This window comes from Fringilla coelebs (genome assembly GCF_963513975.1).
Source record: "Fringilla coelebs genome assembly, chromosome: 16".
Taxonomy (NCBI): domain Eukaryota; kingdom Metazoa; phylum Chordata; class Aves; order Passeriformes; family Fringillidae; genus Fringilla; species Fringilla coelebs.
Window position 1 is genome coordinate 2,326,784 of NC_140042.1, and position 19,107 is coordinate 2,345,890.

The window sequence follows — 19,107 nt, forward strand, 5'->3', positions numbered from 1 at the left end:
CCCCGTTCCCCGTTCCCGTTCCCGGTTCCCGGGTCCCACCCGCGCCTCAGCGCCCGTCGCTAAGGAAGCCCAGGTGCGTTGCTAAGGGCGGCACGTGACCGGCTCAGCCGCCAATGGGCGTGGGGTGGGTGGGGAGGTCAGCTACCAATCAGAGCGCGAGAAATCCGTGTCAGCCAATCAGCGCCGGGACCGTGCCCTCGGGGCGGAGAGGGCTCGAATGATTGACGTTGCCTTTGCCCAATAACGTTACAGATAGTTTCGGGCTTTGCCCAATAGGGAATAGCAGTCTCATTGTCCCCGCTGTCCATCAAATGGAGGGCGGGGAAAAGGGCGGGACTACCGCGGGGGCGGACCCCTCTATTGACAGTGATGGACACGCTCCTTAACCAATAGTATTGCCGCGCGTCCTGCAGCTGTCCAATTGAACGTAGGAAGGCGGGACTCAGCTGCCAGAGCGCGCTGTGGTTGGTGCGCGCGGCTGTCGGTCAGGGCGCGGTGCGGGAGGGGTGGGCGCTGGGCCGCTGTTTGTTGTCATCCCAAGATGGAGTTTCTGCTGGGGAACCCGTTCAGCACCCCGGTGGGGCAGAGCCTCGGTACGGCGGCCTGGGGAGCGCGGAGGGGCCCGGGGGAGCCCGGGGAGACAGCGGGGCTTCGGCCGGCGGGCGGGGCTGGGGGCAGCGGGGGGCTCTGGGGGTCGCTGAGGGGCTGTGGGGGCCCTGGGGGTCTGTGAGGGGCTGTGGGAGCGGTGAGGGGAGAGTCTGTGGGAGCCCATGGGGGAAATTTGGGCTCGGTAAGGGGCTCTGGGGCTTAGTGGAGGTGTTTGGGGGTTATGGGGATCAGTGCGGGTTGATGGGGGGCCTGGAGGAGGTGAGGCAGCTCTGGGGGCTCTGCAGGTGTGGGAGGGTCTCTGGGGAGAAGGGATTCCAGGGGTTCCAGGGGCTTGGAGGGGCTGCAAGGCTTTTGTTTTTGGGGAGTGTTGGAGGCCTCAGTGCGGGGCTCTGGGGTTAGTGGGCGTTGTGGAGAGGGCAGAGAAGGTCTGGGGAGCAGGCTGCTGTCCATGAGAAGAGACTGACTCCACATCGAGATGGATGCAGGAAAGTTGTTGCATCGCCCAGCTCCTTTTCCTGAAGTTGAGTGCCTTCTTCCAGACCACCTTGTCATTGATGCACTTTTTCCCAAAGTACTGAAACCTCCCTGTGCCTCTGAGTGGGCAGGGGGGTGGTATGGTTTAGAGACACAAATGAGGGCTCATTTTTTCAGCCTGGAGGCTGAATTGTGGTTTTGGTAATGCTTTGGTGCCATTAGCAGGTTATTCTGAGCCAGCTTTCACTGCGTGGCCAGTCAAGGCCTCCCTGGGCTGCTGTGGCTGCTCTCTCCCTCCCTCCCACAGATGTGTTCTTTCATGGCTACTCATGTTTTGGTTTGGGTTGCCAAGCCTGGGGCAAAGAAGAGAAAGGAGAAAGACTGAACATCACTTGTGCAGATTTTGGTGGCTCTGAGTTTTCACCTCAGCTGGGTGGGCTTTCAGTGCCTCCTGCTTTCCTCTGTGGGGCCCTGAAGAAATTTAAGATCTGTGACATTGCAGTGGGAAGGAACAGGCTGGCTCAGGTTCCTGCAGTGCAGGAGGGCGGGCAGTCCCAAAGCCAAGGTGATGCTCAGTCGAGCATGTCTCCTGCCAGGGAAGGCTGGGAGAATTGGGATTGTTCAGCCTGGAAAAGAGAAGCCTTGGGGTGACCTAATTGTGGCCTTCCCATATCTCAAGGGAACCTGCAGGAAAGATGAGAGAGTGTCTGGAGTGACAGGACAAGGGAGAATGGCTTCAAACTGACAGGAGAGTAGGGTGGATGGAATATTGGGAAGAAATCCTTCCCTGTGAGGGTGGTGAGGCACTGGCACAGGTTGCCCAGAGAAGCTGTGCCTGGGAGTGTTCCAGGCCGGGTTAGACAGGGCTTGGAGCACCCTGGGATAGTGGAAGGTGTCCCTGCCCATGGCAGGGGTGGAATGAGGTGATCTTTGATGTCCCTTCCCACCCAAACCATTCTGTGCTTCTATAACACACAGCTATGCATAGTCCAGCCTATAGATATTCTATTATTTTGATTTATGGAATGCTGGAAGTCTTTGAAAACTGTAGTGGAGAAAACTTTGCAGAGAATCAGCTCATGGCCTCAAACCTCTTTTCTAGTCCTTTCCTCATCCCCAGGTAAAGGGACACCCCTGGCTGAGGTGAAGGGCCCTTGCCTGGGTGAGTCTCACGCTGTGCTTTGAGCGTGGCTGGGCTCTCTTTGTCAGGCTGTATGGAGCATATGTATAACTTGCTGTTTATCCTCAGCCATCTGGGCTGTTTATTTCTTCTGCTGAGGGAGAGGAGTGCCAGGAATCAGAAGAGAATAACGAGAACAGCTCAAGAGAAAGGTGATTTTGGAGTGAATTGGCTTTGTTGTGTTTGGCCGTCAGAGCAACCCGCCAGGACAGCTGGGCCAGGCCTCTGCCCTCAGCCTGGGGAGGGAGGCACCAATTTCTCCTCTTCATTGGCAGCTTCTCTTAGCATCAGTCTGTGGTTTGAAGGAACTGAAGAATTGTTGGGGGGGCAGGGAGGGAGGAGTGGTAAAATCTGCTTTTTTAGCCTTCTGCCAGTTTAACTCCAGAGTTAAAGGTTTTCACAGCTCTCACATCCCCTCGCTCGCTGAGCAAGCGGTCGCTGCCAGCTTGGAGGCTTTGAACACTGAGCTGCTTCCATCAGATAAGGTTAGGTGTGCAGCTTCCCTTAATGCAAAATTCAGCTGCACTTTCAGAATGTTTTTCTTTACTCCCAGGGGGAAGAGATAACTGCAGATTTTATTTTGGAAGACAAATTTTTCTGCTTCTCCTATCGCTGCCAGTTATCCCTTTCTGAGACAGCAGTAAAACAAAAGCATGCCTTGTTCTCAGACACTGCTATTTGCCCAGTGCTTCCACAGTTTGTTTTTCCAATGAGCTTGTGGAATATAATTTTCACTTATGCTTCTCTTCATTCTTTGAAAGAAATGGAATAATTTTGTATTTCTGTTTAAACATATTGTGTTGTACACAGTTGTGATGTTTTCAAGCAAGGCCTAACACTCACCATAAGGGAGAAGTGCAGAAAATCCTGCAGGTCCATCAGCACACCAAGAATGTGTGTTCTCTGCCAGGAAGTAGCAGAGGTTCACAGGAAGATTTAATTAGGGCTCTACAGTATCTGCAGATAAATGCCAGGTCTGAAAGAACAAAGATGTCAGAAAAGGTTTGGGGAGAGCTGAGAGAGGTAATACAAGGGATTTTCTCTTTTCTCCTCTTTATCTGGATAATGTCTGAAGCTAGGCAGGCTTTTTATGTTAACTCTTTTGCTTAATGTGGGAAAGTAATGCTAGGATGAGCTCAGAGGATTTGTAATGGAGATGGATAGAGTCTCCTGCATCTGAAGTGCCAGTTGAAATGGCAGCCAGGTTCCTCATGGCTGAAACCTACCTGAGTTTTAGACTGGCTTATAGGTTCCCTCTATTCAATTCCCAGTGGTGACATAGCAGAAACAATACAAGCCATCACCATGGCTGCTAATTACAAACTTCACCTAATTTTGCTATAATACTTTGATGGAGCTGTGGACACTCAGCTGTCCTTGTGTCTCCAACAAAGTCCTCTCCTGAGAAGAGTGGTTGGGTTTTGGTGGGGCTGTTGTGTGGAAGGCAGGCAGCTGTACCTGAGAGATTCCTGAACTCAAAAAACCCATTTCCATCCCATTTTGCTTTTTACCTGGAAGTTGCTGTGAAGGGAGCTTATGGCATCATTTTACATATAAACTAAAAATCTCACGCAGGATTTTGTAGCAGAATCCAGTACTTCCCAAAGGTTTTGTGAGGTGTTTTTCAGTAGGTCTTTGTGAAGGCTCGTGAGTCTAGAGGGTAGAATTGGGTGCCATGGGTTTCGTAGGCTGCCAAGAACACTGAGGCTGACAAGATCCTTTGTGGCATTGGGTGCTGGCCCAGTTCTTCTGACTGAACTGTTTATTTTTTCCAATCACCACTGTAAATACCATCTTGAAGAATATCCTGACCAGTGAGGAGCAGAAGAGCAGGAAGATGTGTAGTAAAGCAGCACTGACAGAGTGCTTGCTGTGTGGAGAGGGATTGGCCTGGAGAAAAAGCTGCAATTTACAGTAGTGGGAATTTGCCTTGAGATTCAGCATCCTGCCATAAATTGCTTTTTTATCTTTCTTTGTTCAATGGAGCCATCTTTAAAGTGCCACCACTCTATTCAAGGTTATTAGAACAAATACCCTTGCTGCAGGTTAGTGAAAACATCTTTGATGATTAAAGCTGATTGAATTACAAGAATGTGGGGTGCTGGTAACTCCTTTTTGGCCATTCTGCTTCTTTGATAGTGGCCATATGGCTTACATGGCAGGACACAGGGAAGCCTGGTTTAGTTTATTTCTGTTTTACTCTGGAGACATTGCAAAGGCTTCAGGAAAGTGCTTCTTTGTTTGAATCCAAAGCAAACCTTCCTGCTGCCCCCTCATGCAGGTGCAGAGTGCTGACCTGGGGCAGTGAGGTGTGAAATGGGCTCCTCACAGGGTGCTGGACAGGGGCATCAAGGTCACTTTTGGTCAGGTTCTGGTCAGGGCTGTGTGTGCTGCTGAACTCAGCTCTTCTCACTGCTGCCCCAAATCTGCCTGAGCCAGAGCCAAAGGCCTCTGGGAGTGAAGTTCAGCACCTGAATTAAGTGCAGCGAGACTTGAAAGTTAATTTTTAACAATGAAGAAATGAAGAACAATTTCTACATTTAACAATGTAGAAATGAAGTTGTGCTGTGTGGCTGGGAGTGGGGATTAGGTGCTGCTGGTTTACACCCCTGGTGCCTGTTGCAGAAGGGAAGTTTCAATGCTCAGTGCTGTTCTGGGCACTTGGAGTCTGTTTTGGAGGAGAAACAGTGTGGTGATTTAAGGAGGCTACAAAAACAAGGTTTCAGCAAAAGATACAGAGGCACTTTATTGAAGCAACAGTGAGGCAGACAGCTTTTCAATTGATTTTTATCAAAGCACTTGCAGTTTCCATTCAAGGTTGTTAAATTGATAATATATATGGTGGATACAGGCTGTTTTCAGAGCTGCTGTTTTGTTCCCCCCCTTTTTTTGTCTTTTATTTTTTTCCTTTTTAATGGGAAAGTGCTTCAAGGGGTTTAAAACACCTTTTATTTTCCCTTCCATAATAAGCACTTGAGCCTTTTCTTCAGGTTTCTTATATCTCTAAGATTTTTATGATTCTTAGAATAAAAACAGTTCCTAAATAAATGAGTTGATGACTACATGTAGGAACAGAGAAATGCATTAGAGCCAGCAGCCTGTGGTAGTCCTGTGGGAGGCATTAATCCAGGCTTTCTTGTCCATAATTTCCCTAAGTTCCCTTCAGAGTAAACTTACTACTTTGCTGTGCTGTGAAATATTTTTTTAATAGATAAGCCTTTCCCCAATGCTAGGAATGAGTGTTTAAAGTGTACACTATAATCTTAGGATGTGGTCCACATAAAATATCATTTTTGCCGTGTTCTGTTGAGCTCTGAATCTTCTCTCTCATCATTCATTGCCTTATAACGAAATAAAAAGTCCTTTGCATTTACCCACAACCATGGAAGCATTGTCCCTTATTCTAAGGGAAGCTTTTCTCCATACCAGGTGGCAGTAACTTTTCTTGCTGTATCAAAAAGATGAATTTTGCCTTTGCCTGCAGTCAAAAGGGTGCAGGAAGTTCTCTCCTCAGAGCTGAAGTACTTTTCTAGGTACTCCTGTAGCTGGTCAGTTTTTAGAAATCCAGCCCCCCACTGCTCATTCAGAATTGTGCTTGTTATGCAAAAAGAGCCTGATAAAGTGCTTTTAGTTTTATAAGATTATTTGGATCTGCTTTCACTTCATGACAATGGATTATGTTGTAAGGAAAATCTCCATGAAATAGGAAAATGGATATCTTTGCTCTTTAAAGGAGCAAATAAATACTGAGTCATGAGTCTGGCAACTTGGAGAAACTACGTACACGTGTGAAGCTGGGTAATTAGTATAATGCCATTTAATACTGGGTTACTAAGACTGGATTTATTTTATAGGCACAAAAGCAGATTGTAGTTCATGAAGGTATTATAACATGTATTTTTGGGTAATGCTGTTTTATCTCTTTCAGCCTGGTACACTTAAATGTATATTCCATATGCTTCTAATAGCCATCTATATGTGAGAGGGAGGACAGCTTGTTCCCAGTTTGGTACTGCTCTGTTCATGAACTCAGCAGATTTTTTAAACTGCATATTTAAAATATGCTTGCCTAAAAACCACAGAAAATCCCCACAAACCCTTTCAACTGATGTAATATTTAATCCAAAACAATTTTCCCCCATAAAAGTACTCTGTTTTCCTTTGTGAGGAACAGTTTTAAGGTAGGCAGACTTTCCTATGATTTCATAAACTATGTTGAGTTTTTAATGAGCAATTTTTGAAGGTGTTGAAAGCATTTGTGGTATTCTCAGTGACAGTGATCATTGGAGGGACAAGAGCAGCTCTTGCAGAAGTTTTAGGGAGATGATCCTTCCCTGGGAAGGGGCTGCCTGATACCTGCAGGGCTGGAGCTCTTCAAGGCTGGCCTGGCAATCTCCTTCCTCATCTGGTGTTTCCTGATTGGCAAAAAGTAATTTCATCCTCTGTGTTTGGGTTTAAATCTGTACAATAGGTAGGTGATAAGAGCATAAATGTTTGAAGAGCACAGGGAGAAAGGACATTTTAGGAGCCCTGTGGAGTGAGGAAATGACTCAAAATCCCAGCCTGTGAAACACATCACAAATCATCCAGAACTAGTTTTCCTCCTTCTCATTTGCATCTGCCTGGGGAATTCCTAGTTTTCTATGTAAAAGAAACTTGTTGCTGAGCATAAAAATCCTACCAAGGATAGATAAGCCTTATCTTCTGTATTTGTGTAGTTATTCTGTTGATGGTTCTGCCCGATCATTTCAGTTACTGCCAGTGGCAAGAGGCTCTTTTAAAATTGATGATTCTTCAGCACAAAAGATACTGGTCTAAAAGCTTTGCTAGAGTTGGGTCTCTCTTCCCTTAGGAGCAGCTCCTTTCATGTTTTTATACAACCCAGGGAGCCAGATCTTCCAGCTGTAGGTAACATTTCCCACTGCTCAGGAATGCAAATAAATCCAGCCAGTCTATTACTGGCAGCATTGTCTTTAAATTTAAATATACATTCCACATTTTTTCTGTACCTGCCAGAATTATAAGGTGGGCTCTACAATGCAGTGACTCATTTCAAAATCAAGGATTAAGGATGAAAAAAATCCATGCCCTATCTGTGTTTGAGCAATTCCTGGCATGGCTGTGTATGGACTGTTTACCCATGCTCCTGCATCTCTTGCTTCACAGCATTTGGCAGCTCAGTGTGGTCTCAGGGAGCATCAGGAGACTCAGAATGAGGAGAAACTCAGAAGAAACCTGTTGAATAAGTTGTTTACCTTGTAGCCTGCTTATTCCTTGAGAGTCAGGCAGCCTGTTCCCCAGCTGGATCTTGGAAACCTTCTGGGTTAAATTAGCTTGGGAAGAAATTATTTTTTCAGATTCAGATCAAAGAAAACATACACAGAGTGAAGGCACAGATTTGTGTTGTAAGCTGTTTAAACTGTGTTTGAACACCAAGAATTTTTCAGAGCATTGGTTTCGTGTTCTTAAGACAGGAAAGACTTAGTTGCATCTCAAATGTGGTCAGGAATGTTGAAGAAGTTAACTCGAACATGTTGCATCCCCTTTATTTTCATGGGATACATTTACTGCAAGAAATATGTTTGGTTTCCTATTTGACCCAAATTTAAAAAAAAAAAAAATCCAGTTTTTTGCCTAGCTTAATAAATGCAGAAAGTCCCTTTTAAAAATCTGTTATTTCCTCACCTTTTTTCTTTAACTTTTATTTTGTCTCAATTATAGCTTTCTCCACTTATTTGAGAATAAATGCCTTTCTTTGCCCATAAACACAAAAGGCTTCCTTGAGCATATAAAATAAATTGCAAGCTTCAGCAGCTTTGCCAGCAAATTTTGGAAAGTTTTATGACATTCTGAGCCTACAGGTGAGAGATATGTCATAGCTTTGTCTTCTGAGACTAATAAATACATCTGTATATTAAATAGAAGCATTTTACTTAAGCTTTGGTGACGAAATACTTACTGAAGTACAGGTAATTTTTTAAAGAATATCTGCAAGGTTTTAATTAGTAGTTTTGTTCAAGAAGTCCTGCCTAAGGTTTTGACTGAGATGATCCAGAGATGAGATGCTATGTTGTAGCTTTTCCTCCAAAACCTTGTTGACTGCAATCTGTTGGGCTCAACACTTTCCCCTCTTTTATGCAAGTTGTTGAGGATCTTAACTCCTCAGTTTTCACCAAAAAGCTCTCTGATCAGTTAACAGAGTGTTAAGGAATTTCCCCAGTTAATTGGTTCCTAATTTAAGGATTAGGAGAGAAAATATGCAAATTTTATTGGAATATTTCATCTGGAGTGCGTTTTGAAATCCATCTCCACACTGTCACCCGAGTTATTTCCTGAATTCTGTCTGGTATTTTCCTGAGCAGTTGTTATGGGATGTAGGTATGATAATAAGATTGATAGGGGGATGTAGAGCTTGGGCTGGATGGAGCATGTATTTGGGTTTGTGTTACCCTGAGCTCACATTTAAGCTGTTGTAGTAAATAGCTTGTTTTTTTCATTATCTTTGAGCTGCCCTTTCTCTACTGATTTTCTGTGGTTTTAATTAGAAGGGTATTTTGCTGAAAAGAGCGAACTCAGACCTTTGTGAAATTTTCTGCTAGTACAAATAATGGTAAATCTGAAATCACTTATTAGACAAGGAGTTGTTATGGCAACTATAAGATGGTTGGCTAATCAGAGAGTGAGATCAGTTTTTATTTACAAGTGTAATGAGCAATTAAGTTTGAGCAGCTGTCAGACTTGGAAAGTGATTAAAGTTCAGCAAACAACCCAAATGGGTCAGTGTTCAGTTCTGATGGTTTTCTGACACTGCAGCTTGATCATCTGTGGGTTTTACCTACTATAATTAAAACTGCCTTTTAAATCCCCATCCGTGCCAATGACTTGGCATAGCCAACGAGTAGAAAAACCCCTTTTTCCTACCAGGTTCCTTAATGGGTATTGGCCTGGAGTCTTGCTGTGGGTAATGAGGAATTTCACGTGTAGCATTCCTTAAAGCAAAGCTCAGTTTGGATGCAGAATCATCTCCTGGCTGTGGGGATCACCAGGAGGGAGCTGGGGCGCTGCAGCCTGGCTCAGCCTTTGCACCTCTAAAGGCTCCCTTTCATTAGAGACAGCATCACACAGTTACTGGTTGCTTAGGGAGCTGCTGCTGGGCTCAGAGGAAGGATGTGCACAGTGAACATTAAACCCAAAGGAAAAGGAGAAAGTTGTGATTCACCCAGAAACAGGAGGGAATGCCCGGGAGAGGCTGACCTTGGCCAGAGCTGGTCACAGTGGGCAGGGCAGGCTGCTGGTCCTCATGGCTTTCCCAAGCAGGAGGAGCTGGTTTTCTGCAGTTCCAAAATATTGCATGTGTTTACACTGGGAAGGTTACCTTCCCATCCATACTCTGCACCAGATCAGCTTTTTCATTGCTGGGGTTTGCTTCCCTGCTGCACGTGTTAAATAAGCCAAAATGTTTGTAAGCCCTGCTCAAAATTTGTGTTCTAGTTAGAATTGTAGCTGTCCAAAACAGTTAAACCAGTAGAGTTATTTTCCAAAATTATGCTGCAGTCCCCTGATGCATTTGCATTTTTATTAATTTTGCCACACTAATGGTATGATGTAATAGAAGCAATTGCAGTGGAACGTGAAATGGACTGGGACAGCTCCTGACCTGAAGAATTTACAAAGTTGTGTGCCTAGACAGCACAAGTTGGTGAATGGGGACTTAAGGGAAAATGAAAATGACGGTTTCAGAAATAGGCATTTGCATACTTGACCTAAACTTCTGGTATTTACATTTTCTATTTATCAGTCTTTTTCAGGCTTATCTACAGCAGTGGCACATGAGAAAACAGGGCTGTAAAAATGGAACAGAATTTTTAGTAGGGTTATTAGAGACCAAGAAATCCACATTTCTCAGCCCCCAAGATGGGATTGCACATACGTGTCTTGTTATTGCTGTTGCCTGATTTGCACTCGGGTTTCCTGAGGAGATTGCTTGGGAGTGTTTATCTGCTAAGCTTCTGCAGGCATAGCAAGCAGAATGGGCAGCTGGCAGTGGAGCCTTTCAGTGGCCACAGCACTGGCAAAAGTAATTCCTGTCACCTAATGGAAGAGGAGCCAGCTCTTCCCTCCTCCCGTGGTGAAAACAGAGTATTCCAGGTGCTGATCCTCAAGCCATGGAGATTTTGGAGAATTGGGATAGGGTTGGAACTTGCTGCCTCTTGCACAGGACTGCTGTTCTGTAGAGCAGTGTAGGGGAAGGCTGAAAAACTGAAATGCAAACTGATGCCTTCACACTAGAAAACATGACCCATCAACTCTCAAAAGCTGCAGACTCCTCTGTCTAGTTCACTCTACATGTGGGATAATTGTGGTTTTCCAGAGGACACAGCTCTCACCTTCCTAGTTGTAGGAGAGCTGGGGGTGGGAACATGCATGTGGAATAGTTACTGCAGGAGTTGTTGCATTTCACTTGTAACACTTGTAAGTTTAATTACCACGTGTGAACACTTGCTTAAAAATCCCATGTAGCATGCTGCAGCAAAGGAGTAAACCTGTTCTTACTGCCTCCGTGTAGGAATGGGAGATTTTGCCTATTTTTTCCCCTCACTCAATAGTATTTTCATTTTATTTTAAGCATGTGAAAATGTGGGCAACTGATTTTAGGAGTAACCTGTAAAAAATAATACAAATAATTCTAATGTAGGAGCGTGATGATTCTTTCTGCCTCGTAGTTTGTTTGCAGCAAACATGTTACAAGTGAGCAGGTGGGAGGGGGATTTTGAAATATATGGGGATGGATTTTTAGAGTTTGCAGCTGACATGGATTAAAAATTCTTAGAACATTTCATCCATGAAAGGCAATTAGTTTTGTTTTATGAATATGAAAAGCACGTAGCTTGTAAGTACTGGAGTGAAGTCCCAAGTGAGTTATTAGAACTTGCTTTACTCATGTAGTACAAAATTGGCCATCAAGAGCTGATAGATTTCAAATATAGCTCACTGACACACTGATCATCCATAACTTTTCATAAAGTCATTTTTTTGGGCTCACCTGTAATTACTGGATGCTGTTGAAGTCCTGAATGGGGCAGATAGTCACAGATCAGGACACCTCCTTACTCTTGATGGTGATTACAGCATGTTGTGCTGCTGGGATATGGAATTATGATATCTCTCTGCCTGCTTTTCCTACTCTCAGCTGCCCCTCTCTCTGAGATTCACAAGTTGAGGCTGATAAAATGGATGGAGGCTGCTCTTATTTTTAGCAGTTGTTTTTTTTTGCATTAGGAAAAATTAATGCAGTCATTGGTTTTGGATTACTGGGGTTGTCTATGTGAGTAGTTCTCAGCTACTAGTGGGTGTTTGGAAAATGATGATTTTTTTCAGCTTCTTTGTTTGTTTTGGGTGGTTTTTTTGGAGAGCCAAAACTGTTAAAAAATCTGGTATTTCTAGTGATAATCAACAGATGTTATTTATCCAGTATGTCAGTGCTTTAATACCTGAGATTCCCAGTTAAGGAACTGGTAGCCCAAGTTAAGGAATGAGGTAACCCCTCCAACCGTCCAAATTCCAGAAACTAAAACAGGATGAAAACTCTTTGGCAAGTGGTGGGCTACAATCTGGCTATGGAAATGACTAAATGTTGATGATCATGTTATAAAGCACTGGCTGCTGGACAGTGTTCAAAGGAGGAGGAGATTTGGGAACCCGTCCTGATGCACTGACCTGTTACAACCACACCGTGCTGATAAATTCTCCCACACAGAATCGTACAGACACGTCGCAGCAGTCACAGTTAAATTTAGAAAAGGCAAATCTGAAGGAGACCATTTCATCACCCAGGAGATTTTAATTTATGCTTTCATGCCTCTCATCCTGAGAAGAAAGATGGACACTCCGAGTGGGATGATATTAAACTGCTGGAAGTGTTGCCTAATAGATCACAGATGTCTGTGAAGTGGCAAGTCATCATCCCCCCGACACAACGGGACGAGGGGACACTGTCACGAGATGTGACATGTCATAAAGGATCATTGATTTGTTGCTCCCCTACTGTAAATCAAACATCTCCATTCAAATCCATTAAAATCCATTAATACAGGGTGCAGATTTTAAAACTGCTTTGACATTTCTGATTGAAGGCTTGGGCGTATCGATTCCTGACGTGAGCAGGTCCCTGCTTGTCAATCAGAAAGTAGCACCATCATCTGAAAATCGTGGGTTGGCAGCGAGGTGGGAATCTACCCAAGGTCACTGCTAAAAGAGATGAAGAAACGTGCAGTGAAGGCTGAATTTTGGGGAGAAGTGCCTCTGAATCATGCAAATGGCTTGATGAGCTTGGAGCTGCTTGTGTATGACCTCGCTCTGAAGGACAGCTATTTACAGTACATGGGTCAACATGTGAGCTCAGATGAGTGTCAGGGCATGGGAGGAAGGTGGCTTTCTGTGCTTTGTTTCTAAAGCTGTGTAGAATGGAGAAGTCAGATGGATTTCACTGTGTTTCAAAGAAGCAGTAGTGTCTCTCTGCCATCTGTTTTGGAAGAGAGCAACTCACATACACATGTCATTCAGTGGAGTTTGCTGTCAGCAGCAACAATTTCTGCTGATGGGGGAACTTCAGGGAGAAGATTCATAACAAAAGTCTTTATTGTATAGAAACACACCGTTCTGCTTGGGATCCAGCTTCCAAATGCTTTTAAGGACTGTGACTAAACTACCATTTATGCCTGAGATGAGAGACATGTGAGTACAGAAGCTGCCTGGACCAGGTTGTCCTGCCAGGCCTTTCTTGTGCAATACAATTGCAGACGGGAAGGTCCGACTGGTTTTGCACCCTGCAAATGTATCAAGACCTTTGAGATGAGATAAACTAAGTGGGCCATGCTGATATGTTCCCTTGCCTGCTCTGATATTATTATAAGGCTTTCTGTTTTGGTTTTCTTTTTGTTCAGGTGAAGCTCTGATCTGAGTATGAAAGAAAAGTCTTCTTTGTTGTACGGCTGTTAATATTCCTTTACTATATATTAATCCATTCACCTTGCTCTGCTTCTGAACTTGCAGTGCAGCTATGCTCAGTTAATCACCTGGAGTTTCCTGCACCTGAGAGGCTGAATTTGTGGGTGATGTTTTTTTCTGCAGCATATCTAAATCACGAGAATGGTGTAGCATGACTGTGAGTACCATGAGGTCCTTAAAAAGGCACAGTAATTATGTGCTATATATTCATGATTGCAGGTACGTGTGATCTGGAAAGCAGGTTGGAGGAAGTTTGGCATTTGGGTGGCACCTTCAGAAAGAAGAAAACCTGAAAGTTAATTGGAGAAAATGACAGTTCCCAGTTTACTGCTGTGCCTTCCAACAGCACTCGAGCTAAATACTCTTTAGGATTGCACATGTGCCTGTCCACAGTGTCTCTCTATTTTATTTTAACATAGACTCTGCAGCCATTGCCAACTATTCATTTATTCAGCACCAGAAACTTTGGCAAAACAATGAACGGAAGATAAATTATTTGATCCCAAAGAGTTTTAGTGTGAGCATAGCTAAAAACCAAGTGAAAAATCACAGTGGTCATGACAAGTGGTGGCCGGTGCTGCAGCAGTCCAACCCAAATCACATTTTCTGTAGTGCTTTGCCGTTCAGATTGAGCCCGTTTGTTCTAGCTGACTGCCTTTTTCCTTGGAAGTGTGAAGCTCAGCATTTTCAGAGCAGTGTGAAATAAGGAATGTAGAAAAAGGACTTGGAGCAGTGAGGTGGCTAATTGAAAAATGCTCTTGGAGCTGCGCGCTCTAACAAAGAAGCTGGCAGGGTTTTATGAGTAAGTCACTCCAGAGTTGAGTTTTGATCTTGAATTTTGAATGAGTCACATTTATATTTTAATAGGAGCGTTTTGATAAAAAGGAACAATCCTCCTGTTGGTTACCATAATGTCTAAGTGGCCGTGACTGTCTTTTTAAAAGCAAATATAGAGAAGCAAGAATAGGCTATTGGGTCCAGGAGTATCCAAGTGTGTTATTTGAGTGTGTCTCTGTCTCCCAAGTGAAATGTCTTGAACTCAGCAGCTTTTTGAGTGCTGGGGGTCTTTGGTCTTATCTTCATTTTGCTTGGACAGCTGAAATATGTTTCCATGGCCTCTGTATGGTCCTTCCCCAGATCTTATTGATGGTGTTGTGGGGGTCATTGATGATTGAATCCAAGAGAGACAACTGCGGCCACAAAATGTAATGGTGCTTTAAAGTGTAAAACAGTTCTATAGGCTACAGCTCAGAGATGTCATTGTCCCATTCATTTGAGTAATCTTGTATTGCCTTGCAAAACTCTTGCTATTTTCCTGGAAGCCCAGTCTGTAAAAGCATTTTGCTTTTACCCTCAGCAGATGCCCCTCACTTCTGAGAGAGCAATGCTGCATTGAAGGGAGGGGAACCAGCAGGATGGAAGCAAAAACCTGCTGATACTGTGGCTCCTTCTGATCCTTATTATGCAGAGTGAAATATAACATATCTGGCTGTTTGATTTGCTAATTTCAGTGGTGGAGCACAGCTGGTAGGCAGGTGGACTGTTAAGAGACAAGACGAAGATCTAAGATCTGCAATCTTATGAACTTGCAAGCAAAAAAGAAAAAACAACCACAAACCCTAAGATGTTTTATGCTATTTGAACACTGTTCAAACACTGTTGGAGGGAAGGGGAGAAGTTTGGACTTGGAGCTTTCTTGGTTTTGGATCTCTCTAACACAATGCACTGGTGTGCATGTTTCTTGCATAAATAGGTGATTTTGTGTGCATAGTTCATCCCAAATGTATGAATTGAGAGTCTCTGATGCAACATCTGGAGAAGACCCAAGAGAGAAAACTGTGAGGTCTCTGAAAAAAGATCTGTTCATTCATGAGATTTTGATATTCAAACAGAAAACTGCAGTTGTGCTGTTTCCATTTAATGTTATTTCTAGCAAGTGCCACATTTAACATTCCCTTTTGCCTTTTCTCCCAAGACCATTCTACAGCACCATAAAGACTTACTGGTACTTATAGGTAGACTTTTGGAGAGATTTTTACCCTGGTCCTGTCATCATTCAGGCTGGAATAGCTGCTCTCTGTGCTTCCAGCAGAGAGAATTCCTATCTCAGCTGTACAAACATGCACGTGGAGCAGTAGTATGGATTGAAGAGAGCAGAGAGGAACTTCTTGAGGATAACCAGTGTTGGTGTTTCTCTGTGAGGTCGTTTTTGCCTTGGTTTCAGGATGGGTGATAAAAGTTCTTCTGTTTTCTTCCTGCATTTAGAAGGTAGTTCCTGCCCTGCCCTGTGTAACCTGTTTGTTACATGGAGATTGTAGAGGAATTTCTGACCTGGTTTCCTTGTGGTGACGTCTCAGGTCGGAGCAGGTTGTTTGGGCAGAGGCTTGGCTGGGGGTGTGTACACTGAGATGTTTGTACTGGGAACTTTACACTGCTGAACCCTCTGGGTGCTGTAAATTATACAGGATTTCAGCACAAGCAGGGAAATGCTGATATTGCCGTTTGGCAGAGCGTGGAAATGCGGCCACAAGAGTTGGATCTCAGAGGGAAGGTGTGAATGAAAAAAATAGCACCATTTTTTCTCCTTTTCCTCACAGACTACAGATAAGCTGATGCTGTGTGTGCATATGCAGTGCCCAAGGTCTGCTGCGTGTCAGGCGTGGAGTGCCAGATTGTCTTTCTTCCCACCAGAACATTTATGCTTTAATTTGGGACACGTGGTGGCAACTGATAGCATCTCGTTTCAGAGAGAGACTTTCTGATAATCTCACTGGTGGTATCATGTCTCTGTGTGAGACACAAACCCAGCATTATCCCAGTGCTCATCAGAGCTGCTCCTGAGTCAGGAGCTGTGCAAGGAGCCCTTGGCACCGGGCTGGGAGCTGCCAGCCCTTCTGTGATGCAATTAAACTGTGCCATAAACTCTTCAGTTCAGGGCAAACTCCTCCTCATCACCTTCCCTCTTAACATTTCTTACTGCACCCTGGAATCCTTTGGTCACATTCCAGAGTTCATGTGTGAATGAACTGGTGCCTTTTAATGGGCGTGAAAGAGGTTGAGGAACTGATTCCTCTTTCAAAGGGGATTTGCATGATTTGTGTGCCATTCCTTTGCTGTTCTGTGTTAGTTTCCAAAATCTGTTTAATTGTCTTGTCAGCTGTATCTGGATGCTATTTGAGGAGGAGCCTTCCAAAGTGTCCATGAAATACTGCACAGGTTATTGAGTATTTTTAATTTCCTGCATTTTGGCTATATTGGGTAGGGATTCTCCTACAGCTGAGTGCAGGCAGAGCTGTTTCACTAGAAATCCAGAATTACAACCTGCTGTGTTTTGGTTCCAGAAGAGCTCTGCAGGCTTTCAATTCGTTGCAGCACAATGCAGCTCCTCAGGCAAATCCCACCCAAACCTTCTCTGCAGCCAGTGAACTCCTTTGTACAGCTGAGAGAGCACTGCAGCAGCAAATCTGGGTCACACACCCTACAAAGGACACACAACTCCAGATGACAAGTGCTCGTGTGCTCTCTGTTGCTGAAGAAGAGACTAAAATTAGCTTCTGACTCTTACTCGAATTAAAAATTACCCAAGGGGAAAAGAACTATTTCTCAAGAAGGCAACTGTTATGTCTTAAACCCACACAGTCTCAGCTGTGTATGCAGAAATGCAAAAATAAAAAGGTAGTAACCAAGTTTTTTGGGAGAAAGGGGATTTTGTTTTTCCTGGAGTATCTCAAAAAGGGAATATGACCAAGGTTATCAGGGACCACAGATGAACATTCTAGTCCTAACCTCTGTACAGTGCTGCAGCAGCATCTCTTCGCTCTGCTATCTTCAAAGTATCACTTTTTTTTACCTATGAAGTGCTGCCATATCCACATTTTGTCAAAATAAACCCTAACTCCATGGGTTTTACAAGACCAGCGAGTGAATTGGCTGCCAGCACAACTTTGTGCAGGATCAGCATTTCCCAAAATCATATATAAAAAGTGATTATAGCAGACCAGAGAGACTGAACATTGCTAAGTTGCTGCCTGATGCCAAATACTGTCAAGACACACATTTGTTAAAATAGTTTAAGGAAACAAATGATGTGCCCAGCTTAAGGAGCACTCTCTATTTAAGGCACAATCTCTTATTTTGTAGCATTTGGCTTGTAAATCCTTTGTAGCTCTGGGGATCACCTTCTCTAGCAGATCAGATGTAGTGATGGTGGTTTTTTTTTTTTAATCTCTGAATGTTAAGGGTTGTTGAATAAAATGTTTTCTTAACTGATAAGGACTCTATGGAGGTGAAGGCAGATCACATTCTGTAGCAATAAAACCTTATGTAGACTGTAAGAGCACAAAGCAACTAACAGAAGTGATTCTTACAAGTAGCTTTGCACAAAGATAAATTCCTCTATCCTAGAAAACATTAACAGCTCTGTCTGCAATCTTAAGTGCAGTAAATTAAAAATATTCAGTAACCTGTCCAGTATTTATTGGACATTATGGAAGCTGAGCATCTCTCAAGCATAAAGAATTTTCATTGACCAAAGTGAACTTTACCATGAGGTGGTGATGGCTGAAAAAGATCCAGCTGGGAGATTTTCAGTCTCCATTACCTCCCCCATGGGTACACTGCAGTGCTGCTTCTCAGAATGAGAAGTGAGGTCTGTAACAAATATTTTCCTGTTCCATAATCTGCTTTTCCATGGTGTTCTTTCCCTTCTGTTCAGCTCTCCCTTCTGGGGTTTTCCATAGCTGTCTGGTTTGTCTCAAACTTCTGTAATTGCTGTCCTTGGTGGAGGTGCTTTAACCATGATTTTGGTGTAGACAAGTCACTGAAACTTGAATTACCCAGGCACAGTCTTTCTCCAAACAATGTCCCATAATTATGGCCTGTGGGCATCTGTATCCTCAGTCACAGTGATGGAAATATTAATAGGAAAAAAACCACTGTTGGTAAACAAAAAGAGATGTGTGAAGTCCTTGGAGCCTGGTCTTTCCAAACAAAATCTGCCCTGTCCTGGGGTACAAATTGGGGTTAGATGTAGACAGAAGGACAGTTGGAGAAGATGGTACCAGTGGTCTTGTTTCTGCTTTGAAATGTTTAAAAGTGAGTTTGCTTACCCTCTTTGCCTTCCAGCATTGGATGCAGGGATCTGTAGAAAAACCCAGAGTAATTTAGAGAGGGTCGTGCTTGGCTCAAAGGTCTCCTTTTTAGATCTTTCTAGTGGCAGGCTTTTATGTTCAACTTGACATCATTCCTGACTGTGAGTAGCAGATAGGATTTGAATGCTGCAAGTGAGGAGTGTGAAAAATTCCAGGGATGTTCCAGGCACTGCTAGACAGAACTATATTGATTTAGGAGGAAATCCCAAGGAGGAAATAGTTCTTGTCAACTGATTACTACAAGTTATGGTTATGCTACTCCTGCAGGCGTCTATAAATTAAACTGCCAGCAGTTGGCATCTGCCACTGTCACAGTGCTATAGGTCATCCTTCCCTGGGAATTGAGTGATGCCAGAGTGACTTAACCTGCCACAAAAATAGTGAGGGAAGATCTGGGAGGAAGGCAGAGCTTGGGAGGTGTGTACAGAGCCCCAGCATGGAGAGGGACGTGGCATGGGACAGATGTCATGATACCATGACCTGAACTGTTATGTGCTAAATGTTTTCATGTGCTGGTGGGTCTTTTCATGCTGAAATTCCTTGAATTCTGTCTCCAGGTTGCTATCTTTCCTTCCTCAATTCATGTGGAGGTATTATCTGCTGAAACAGGGAGGAGATCATGCTGGTTTGGGGGGATATTTCCTAGCTCATAACTTGCCAGCAATGCAGCATCTGAAGAGTTTAAAT

The 19,107-nt window shown here is 43.9% G+C and overlaps 1 protein-coding gene across 6 annotated transcripts in view; it reads left to right on the top strand.

The window, feature by feature from the left end:
• Nucleotides 1-524: 524 nt before the first annotated feature.
• The window catches only part of TOM1L2 (target of myb1 like 2 membrane trafficking protein), a 56,504-nt gene continuing 37,921 nt past the window's right edge, over nucleotides 525-19,107 (top strand). For all 6 annotated transcript variants that reach the window (XR_014616563.1, XR_014616564.1, XM_084216830.1 and 3 more), the window contains exon 1: nucleotides 525-593. Coding sequence is in view for 4 of the 6 variants with exons in the window: in XM_084216830.1 (XP_084072956.1) it covers nucleotides 542-593 (52 nt within the window). In the remaining 2 variants the exon portion in view is untranslated. The remainder of the gene's footprint in view (nucleotides 594-19,107) is intronic.